Source organism: Macadamia integrifolia, chromosome 4, assembly GCF_013358625.1.
Source record: "Macadamia integrifolia cultivar HAES 741 chromosome 4, SCU_Mint_v3, whole genome shotgun sequence".
NCBI classification, from domain to species: domain Eukaryota; kingdom Viridiplantae; phylum Streptophyta; class Magnoliopsida; order Proteales; family Proteaceae; genus Macadamia; species Macadamia integrifolia.
This window is the reverse complement of record NC_056560.1, coordinates 5,273,706-5,282,360: the sequence shown is the minus strand read 5'-3', so window position 1 is coordinate 5,282,360 and position 8,655 is coordinate 5,273,706. Positions and strand designations below refer to the sequence as shown.

The following is an 8,655-nucleotide window of genomic DNA, read 5'->3' as shown; positions in this document are numbered from 1 at the left end:
TTAGCAAGAAAATGAAAATCAGGATTATTTATAGTAAACACTCCAAATAAACGATAATTTCTGAGCCCCCTCTTCGTAATTTTTCTCAGAAAACCAAACCATGGCTTCTCTTGAATCTGTTCTAAAATACGTAAATACAATACATCCATTAAGAAACAGATAATAGGAAGAACAGGTAAAATATTTCACTTGATGCAGAAAGAAATCGAGGAAAGAATGCATATCTCTGACAGATAATTCCATTCCCCTGACAGTTTAACGGGATTCATCTTTGGAAAGTGCACTTCTTAAGCCCTGAATGTGTTAAGAAGTGCACTTGTATGATGCTTATTCTCTCCCAATATAATATGTATTTCCATTAATCTCCCTCGACGCTACTCAATCCTGGATATCTGGGGAAGAATTCTCATGAGTACCCTTATTGGGTGGTGCTGTTATAGAATGAGCAGGGATTTAACAATCTAGGTGTTGTCATTCTTGACTGCAGGCCTCCGAGGAGGTAGAGAGCTTTGATCTTGGACTGCATTGGAAATGGGCTTCCTTCCAAGCTTGGGTGGTCGAAGATGTGTCAGTGAAATCTGTAAAAACATGATTGATATGGACCAGAAATAAGAACAATGAGGATAGGGATATAAATAGCACATTAATACTAGTTCCACTGAAAAAAAACATAAACTTTTAAAGAAGATAATAGTGATTAAAGCTTTGAAAGTGGAGAAACTGGAGACTCTATGCGCACAAACTCCCCATTTATCCCTGAGGCTCACACACAGACACTAGTACAAAGAGATCAAAACAGGAAACTTGATCCTAAGGGAAAACAACTGAGAATTATTTTAGCACAATGAATTGACCTTGTACTCTTGTTGTGGCACTCTAAATACGAGGAGATTGAGTTTCACTATAAATAGGTACCTTCTTAATCTGATTCTTTCCTGATTCTGTTTCACGATAAAAGTCTGGCATTGGCTTTGCCTTGAACCCAAGGCTTTGTTGCAGTTTCTTAAGCTCACTTTCAGCCTTTTCCTGCATAACATCGAAATACCTATTGGTGTGAGGTTCCAAATTGCATTGCAGCCGGGCAGGTACAGATGAATAAAGAAACTCAGTCTGAGACTCTGAAGTTTCTATGTTCAAAGAAGAAAGCACCCATGTGAATTTTGAAGCATAATCATCTTAAGATGAGTAAACTGGTTAAAGTCATCAAGCAATTAGAAAAAAGAAGATAATCTATATACAATGGTTCAACTTGGCTTAGTCACATAAAACATGCCAGGTTTTCCCAGTTAGACCATTAAAAGGTGTCCCATTCATTTCAGTAACAAAAATATAGGTAACCGCAATTCGAAAGTCAATTATTGCAAGATTGAAATAGAGCTCGAAAGAAAGTAGAAATTGAAAACCTTGGATTTCATCTGAAGCTGCACATTTTGTGCCTCCTCTGCATTATATTTATTCTCCAACTTCTGAAAGTGGAAAGCAAAGGACCATTAAGTAAGAAAACAGATTAGTAAAAACATGGGTTATCTGGTGTAAATATAACCCATTTAATGTAAAAAATTAAGTGAAAAGAATCTGGATAAGGCCTTGCCTCCTTTCTTTTCGCAGCTCTTTCATCGGTTCTGAAGCTAAAAGGAGAAGATAGAGTTGGGGACCGCGTTATGCCTCCACAGGCACTCAAAGACTTTGAATGGCTGCCAGACAAAATTGCCAAAAAATTGTAAGTTGTTTTTAATGAAATGTGCATTAAGAGAGGGAGGCCAGTGGAATTTCTTCTAATATTATCAGATGAATCTCTGTTCTATAGGCCAGTGGAATTTCTTTCTCCCGGTTGGGGCTATCAAGAAGGTGGATATTATCCAATTCTGTATCTGGATACATTTGATGTCCGAAGTAGCAGAATTGACCTGATTTTCTTTTAATGAATAATATAAGGGTCATAACCCAGTAGTAACCTGGTGCAACCATGCAAGTCTCACCTTCGAAGAGTTTAGGGAGGGTCAGATTGGGGTTGGTCCTAACCTTCGGCATTTTTTGCACGAAGTGGATGGTCATGGAAAGTCACACCCCTCTTTGGTTATAGACAAATGCGAGTATCCTTTGGTGATATAAATAATTAGGTTGCACAACTTACACCATAGACAAAGATTGCCATTTTGAGCGCTCTTTACTGCTTCCAAACGCTGTGAGATCAAGCTCCTTCCTGGTACTGTTATGAACAAAGACAAACTAGTACATGAGAAATCCTGCATCTTTATGAAGCAATCTACAAAATCTCTCAATTTAGCGAAGCAGGTACCTTCGTTTTTCTGACTGAGGAGTGACAGAAGGGTTCTTTGGCAAACCATTCATAGATTCCTGCAATATGCAAATTAAGCTAATTTAGACCTGCATGGCTACTCTTGCCTACTAGGAACACCAATCAAAGTAGATAGGGTAGTAGAGTGGCACATTAAGAGAGATAATTAAGCACCATGGTTGGAGTTCTTAGAGGAATTGGAAAGTGTCTAGATGTAGACAAACTTTCAGATCTTCTCGACTCTGCAATCCTTTGCCGAACTGATATTTTGTTAGTTTTAACAGCACCAGATGTAGACAAACTTCCAGATCTTCTTGACTCCACAGTCTTTTGCCGTACTGAAGATGTTTTTTTAGGTTCACCAGCACCAGATGGAGTAAAATTAATCGACAAATGAAGTGATTTGGGAGTTGAACACTTCTCATTCACCAAGTCACATGCAGACTTTTTATTGTTTGGAGAGGCACAGTTTTCCTTTCTGGAATGAAGAGGAGTAGTGGATTTTCTGGGGGAAGATGGAAGCCTTGATGCTCTACTATAAAGGGATGGCTTAGAGGATGAAACTGCTGGTTTTGTCTTTGTAGCTGAAGGCAAAGTCTCCTGATTAGCAGCAAAATTAATTGACATATGGAGTGATTTTGGCATTGAATACTTCTTATTCCCTGGATCTCTTGCAGACTCTTTACTGTTTGGAGTGGGATTATTTTCCTCTCTGGAATGGACAGGGGTTGTGGATTTGGCAGTGGGAGATTGAAGCCCTGATAGTCTACTGTAAGCTGGTGGCTTTGATGAAGAAAATGCTGGTTTTGTCTTGGTAGCTGACGCCAGAGTCTCGTGATTAGCAGAAAAATTAATCGATATATGGAGCGATTTAGGAGTTGAACACTTCTTCTGGACTGAATCTCTTGCAGACTTCCTATTGTTTGGAGTGGCAATATTTTCCTTTCGGGAATGAATACTTGTTGATTTCGCAGGGGAAGGTGAAAGCCTGGACTCCCTACTGTAAGCTGATGGTTTTGAGTAAGACATCAATGGTTTTGCCTTGGTCGCTGAAGTCAAATTCTTCTGAACGGCAGCAACATTCTCCTGGAACAATTCCAACTAGTGAGAAAAATACATAAAAGTGAGATCATAGGGTGAAGAGTGAAGAACGAAATCAAGTAAATATATAAAACTTCACCTCTGTATGAGTCTGATCCATATGGGTGGTTCCACTAGGTTCCACCTCAGTAAGAATGCCGTGGTTCCCAACATCAGCAAGCTTGTTAGAGGGTTCAACTACAAGAGAAATTTTCTCAAGAACCTGGTTTTCTATTGCTGGAGCTGCTACTTTCACCTTATTGGTTTCCATGTGATCCATTTCAACATTGGAATTACATCTGCTTGCATCAGTGATGAAACCTTCCTCCATGGAAGGGACTGTGGTTTGCCGTGATTCATCAACAGCCTCGTGGCCATCAGATTCGGCCAAGTGTGAAACCAGGGCAGCATTTTTGTGGGCTTCATCTTGGGTTTCTGGTTGAAGAGTATTACAAGCAGATTCCTTTTCTTGCTCAAGCAAGGCTGCCGCCTTCTTAGCAGCAATTTTCTTGTAATGGGCTTCAAAATAAGCTTTCTTCTGAGCGACTGAACCAGGCCTGGAGTATTTCTCTACGTCTTCTAAATAGCGGTTGTGAGAAAATGATGACCATTTCTCCCAAGCTAAGGACTCCGACAAGAACCTTCCAAAAGAAACTGATTCTGAAAGTGCACGCATGTGTTTCCCCTGTAGCACAAGCATTTCACTGATCTCAACAGCGTAGACATCAATTGATATGAACAGAACAGAAACCCAATTGGAGTGAGGAAAATCTCAGGGATCGTACTGTTTAAGCACAAAAATTAAAAGAGGACAGAAATAAGAGTCGTCCGTAGCATGAAAATCCCTTTAAAACAAACTACTACTAACCCTAAGCATGTAAAGCGAGAGTTCTGTTGAAAGGTATTGGGATAGTTTATAGAAACTAAAAAAAGCAAAACAACCATACCCATCAGAAGCTGAATTGATGTCCACTACTTAAAGATAACAAAATTTGAAACAAAACGAAAGGAGACACAGAAATATGCATCACAGAAGGCAGTGGATAGAAATTAATCTCCGGGGCATCATATTCAGGAGATAAGCCTTGAACCTTCAAATTCATGTTTTTGTTTGGGTATTCGTTAATGAGAAGAAACAAAATGAAAACCCCAACAGTCTGGGCAACTAATGGGAACCCAATAAAGAAACTTGAAACGGAAACAATTTCTTCTCTTGTAACAGAAATTTTGAATTCTTGGACACTTACCTCGCTAGTTTCATTGGAAGTGTCAGAAGACTCAGAGAGGGTTTGCATGAGACAAGCAGATTCTCCCATGCGTTGGGAGAAAATAAACCTCACGCTAACAGCGTTCGTCGAATTCTTGATTCCTTCCTTCCTTCCTTCCTTCCTTCCCTTCTTCTTGCTTCTCCTTTAAACCGAATACCTCAAAGAACTCTCTACTTTGAAATTTGAATCCCAAACTTCGATCCTTGTTATGCGCAGAAAGAGATTACTGAGAAGTACAGAAAAAGGAAATCTTTCCTAGTCGCTGTAGTGTAGGTCCCAAGTGTTCAAACTTTACAGGCTTTTAACGTCTATTTCCTTTTCCGTGGTTTGCTTGTAAGAAATTTAACTTTACAGCTTTAACGTCTATTTCCTTTCATGGGTCGTCTTAAGAAATTCAAATTTTGCTTGCTTGTTGCAGATGGTACTCTTATATATTTTATGAAACATAGGATTTACCAGATTTTAATAATAATTTTTGATTAATTTGAATTTGAATTAGAATTTTTAAGAGACCCACAAATCTCCCCTGATCAAGATGGCTTTTTATAAGGTTCCTTCATTTTTTTTGTCTTTAAAAAGCTTGAAATAAGATTAAATGAAGATTTATGATCTAAGTTTTTAAAAAAGAGAGAAACTGTTTAAAAATAAAATAATTTAGAGTTATTACTAAGACAATTGCTTACTGGCTCCTCCTTTTATTAGTATTTGCTACTGCAACCTGCTTGTTGACCTTTTACTTCCCAACAGAAACAATTTTTCTCTCTCACATGCAAAAGCATTCTTTATTGTGGTGCTTCATTAACCGTTTGTGTGTGTGTGTTGGGGGTTGGGGGATAAGATTTGGGGGTGGGGGTTTTCAGTTGAAGCTTTATTATAGTTGGTGTCACTGCCCACAAGTCTTGATTATGATGGGCAAAACGGTTGTTACTTGTTAGAACAGGGAGAAACAATGGCTATGAAAGAGGATAGGAGATGTTACAAATTTAGCAACCAGTGGTTGCAACATCTTTTATATCAAGAGAATGAGGGATTGTGATATTTTCTGGTCGTTATTAACAATACCTGAGCCTGCCAGTCCTCTCTCTCTCTCTCTCTCTCTCTACTTCATTATATTTTATTAAGATGAGAATACAGGAACCAATTTTTTGCACTTTTTTGAACGACTCTTCAACAAAAAACGAGCGACCCAGTTTACCTTGTCAAGCCATGGTGACGTTTTTGGGACCAATTCCAAGCCAATGCAGATTGGAATTACCTGGGACCAATTCGACCCCTGAATCAAAGTTTAAAATCCTTGGTGCAAACTATGTGTTTGATTAGTTATTAATGATATTTTTCTCATAGATGATGATCATTGGTATAGATATTAAGAGTAACATATTAATTTTGTACATTATTCACCTTCTACCTCAAAATATCAGCATAGTAAAATGCTTGAATACATAATCACAATGTAAGAGGCAGCCACCAACTTAACCACCTTAGGTCCTGTCAGGTTCATCAGCTGTTCATGCTCCACTATCACTAGTACCCAAAGTATGCAAATGTGTAATGTGTAATTTAAGTGTGTACAATTAGATACCATCAAATTGCATCTTACCAAGAGTAAATGATGCAACACTGGTGTTCAGCTAAAGCATACAGATACAGAAAGCCCATCAGAAATGTACTAACTTTGAATTAACCTTTCATTTAACCTCAAATTAACATTATACATTACGAAAATTGAATTTTGAGTCAGTACATTATCCAAGATCACCAGGAAGAGTTCTCCAGTCACTAATCACTATCCCATGTGTTCCATCAGAAGACTTCTTGAGCTTCCTTTCCTTCTCTTTCCTGGAAGGGCAGTTTCTCTTCCTGAATCAATATCCCACCAATTAACTGAACATCGAATTTGTTCCCCTTTACCCCCTCTGGAATTGGTTTGAAGCCATTTGGCATTGAAGATTGTGCCTATCAGGCCCATTTCCAAGAATCTAGAATAAGATGATCCTCTTGTTTCTGTGACCTTTATACCTTGCTCCCTCCCCTCTTCTACCTGAGAGAACCAGAGATATGATTGCTAAGAACACCAACATGGAGAAAGCCCACAGACCAACCATCCAGATTCTAAAAGAACTGAAGTTCTGGTCAACCACATTGGGATCCAAAGGCACTCTTGAACTTCCAATTTCATTCAAGCTTTCAACTAACATCCCAACTTTCCTTGGCAACATGGTTTCCTTCGTTGCCTCCAATTTTGTGGTGGTTTTGGTGGTAGAAATGGAGCAATTCCTCCTTTGGTGATGCAAACGGAGAGCTTCATTCAGTGTCCTTGCACATTCGATGCTTAACAGGTCCCGTTGTAAGATGTTCTCATCTGTTGAATCAAATAACGCAGGATCAGGTGGGTCTGGGAACTTAGCCCAGCACTTGTTGACCACATCAACATTCCTCCAGTTTGCCTTGTCAAAGCTCCAGTTACCAACACTAAATTCCAATCCATAATGGAAGACTCTATACTTCACCCCACGTTCAGGAACATACCCCGGATATATCAATATCTCACTGCTTATGAGATGCCTCAGATTCAACTGCATTCAAGATCAGCACCAAGATGAACTATTAAAGAATAAAAAAGACAACTGGATATGGCAACGTGGATTTTGTGCAAAAGGTAGAGAAGTAGCAACAGCCACATAAAGACATACCTCAGCAGCACCAAAGGAGTAACCATACATCTCACTAATCCACCCAGCTTCATAAATATCCCCCGTAATGTTTTTCCCATAATGAGCTTTGTCAGCACGGACCTCTTCAGTCTTATGTAGCCACAGAAGAGCAAACCTACGCAAATCATCTATATGCATGATAATTACGCCACCAACCTTGTCACAAGCATCGGGATTCCGTGTATGCAGCTTTGCAAGCTCATTGTCACAACCAATGAGATAGCTATAGCATGAATAGAGAAAAGAGAGTAAGAAAATGATATGATATATGTGCACCACACACACCCACATGAAGTTTGAGAAACTAATACATACTCCATATGCATATGGACCAAGGCATGAGAGAGAGAGAGAGAACAACAGTAATTATTGTTATTTTGTCTTACTCATAGGGGGTTGAAACTGGACGGCCAAGTGCAGCTTTAAACTCCCAAGGTGTAATGGGCCCCCTCATTATCATGTCTGCATCCAAAATGACTATGAATTCTGCATCTATCTTTGCATGATTAAGCCAATGGAGGACAGCTGCTGGTTTGTTAATTGCCGGGTACCTGATAAGGAACCTAAAAAATTAGTTTATATTTATCTATTTTTCCTCGACAAGTTTCTTATTCAATTATGTGGAGTTTCTTTTCCCCTTCTTTCTTTTGGGATTTTTTTTTTTTGGGGGGGGGGGGTTTGTATAAATAAAATTCAGGGATCTAAAACCTTACAGATAAATAGTACCATTGATGTCGACAAAATGGTCGCAAGCATCAACACACTGAACAGCTAGATCAGCAAGGGAATGGAAATGAAAAAAACTTATCCACTTGATAAGTTTGGGTATGGTAAAGAAAATTCACTATCTTTAAAGACAAAGACACCTATCTAGGTTAACTTTTATGTATTAGGTTCTGGATGCTTCTTCAGGATTCAGCATCTAAATCGTGTCTGGTTTGTTTACTCACACAAACAGATTACTGTTGAAACTGTCTGTGATCTAACTTAAGAGAAACATAGGCTATAAGTAATGAACCATGAACTGAATTCTTTTCTTCTCCCCCTGTAGAAGGCGATTGGATTTCTTCCCTTATGCAGAGAAGCCATACCCACAATCAGAACGAAAACCGAAGAATTTATTAGTAGATATTGCCTCTGGCCCTTTGTGGGATGGTGTGGAAAAAGAAAAAAGAAAAAAGGACAGTTAAAATATGGATGACGTCATCGCACACTGCATGATGCGTAACATTTGCCACAGAGCAAGAGACCAACAAAGCATAATAAACTAGAGTTGGCTGATGAATTTAAACCC

At 38.9% G+C, this 8,655-nt stretch overlaps 2 protein-coding genes across 7 annotated transcripts in view; both read right to left on the bottom strand.

Moving 5' to 3' along the window:
* On the bottom strand, positions 1-4,929 carry LOC122075124 (protein WVD2-like 7). 2 transcript variants are annotated; one of them, XM_042640036.1, is made up of 9 exons: positions 4,627-4,929; positions 3,480-4,163; positions 2,474-3,385; positions 2,300-2,358; positions 2,135-2,209; positions 1,592-1,694; positions 1,404-1,466; positions 916-1,026; positions 1-578 (listed from the first exon to the last, which is right to left on the bottom strand). In XM_042640036.1, the coding sequence occupies exons 2-9, from the start codon at positions 4,077-4,079 to the stop codon at positions 462-464; spliced, it is 2,040 nt and encodes a 679-aa protein (XP_042495970.1). In that variant the 5' UTR covers positions 4,080-4,163; positions 4,627-4,929; the 3' UTR covers positions 1-461. The 2 variants fall into 2 exon arrangements, with proteins under 2 accessions (XP_042495970.1, XP_042495969.1); XM_042640035.1 differs by having other exon boundaries at positions 3,480-4,064; positions 4,627-4,928.
* A 1,376-nt stretch (positions 4,930-6,305) lies between these two features.
* The window catches only part of LOC122076727 (peptidyl serine alpha-galactosyltransferase), a 16,646-nt gene continuing 14,296 nt past the window's right edge, over positions 6,306-8,655 (bottom strand). For all 5 annotated transcript variants that reach the window (XM_042642210.1, XM_042642211.1, XM_042642209.1 and 2 more), the window contains 3 exons: positions 7,748-7,912; positions 7,341-7,584; positions 6,306-7,223 (listed from right to left, as the gene is read on the bottom strand). In XM_042642210.1, coding sequence (XP_042498144.1) covers positions 6,627-7,223; positions 7,341-7,584; positions 7,748-7,912 — 1,006 coding nt within the window. In that variant the 3' untranslated portion in view covers positions 6,306-6,626. The remainder of the gene's footprint in view (positions 7,224-7,340; positions 7,585-7,747; positions 7,913-8,655) is intronic.

Coding starts and splice junctions, on each gene's coding strand:
- LOC122075124 (XM_042640035.1), bottom strand. CDS start 4,695: ATGGGAGAATCTGCTTGTCTCATGCAAACCCTCTCTGAGTCTTCTGAC. Junction 4,065..4,626: donor CTTCCAATGAAACTAGCGAG/GTAAGTGTCCAA, acceptor CTTGTGCTACAG/GGGAAACACATGCGTGCACT. Junction 1,467..1,591: donor GAGCTGCGAAAAGAAAGGAG/GCAAGGCCTTAT, acceptor TTCCACTTTCAG/AAGTTGGAGAATAAATATAA.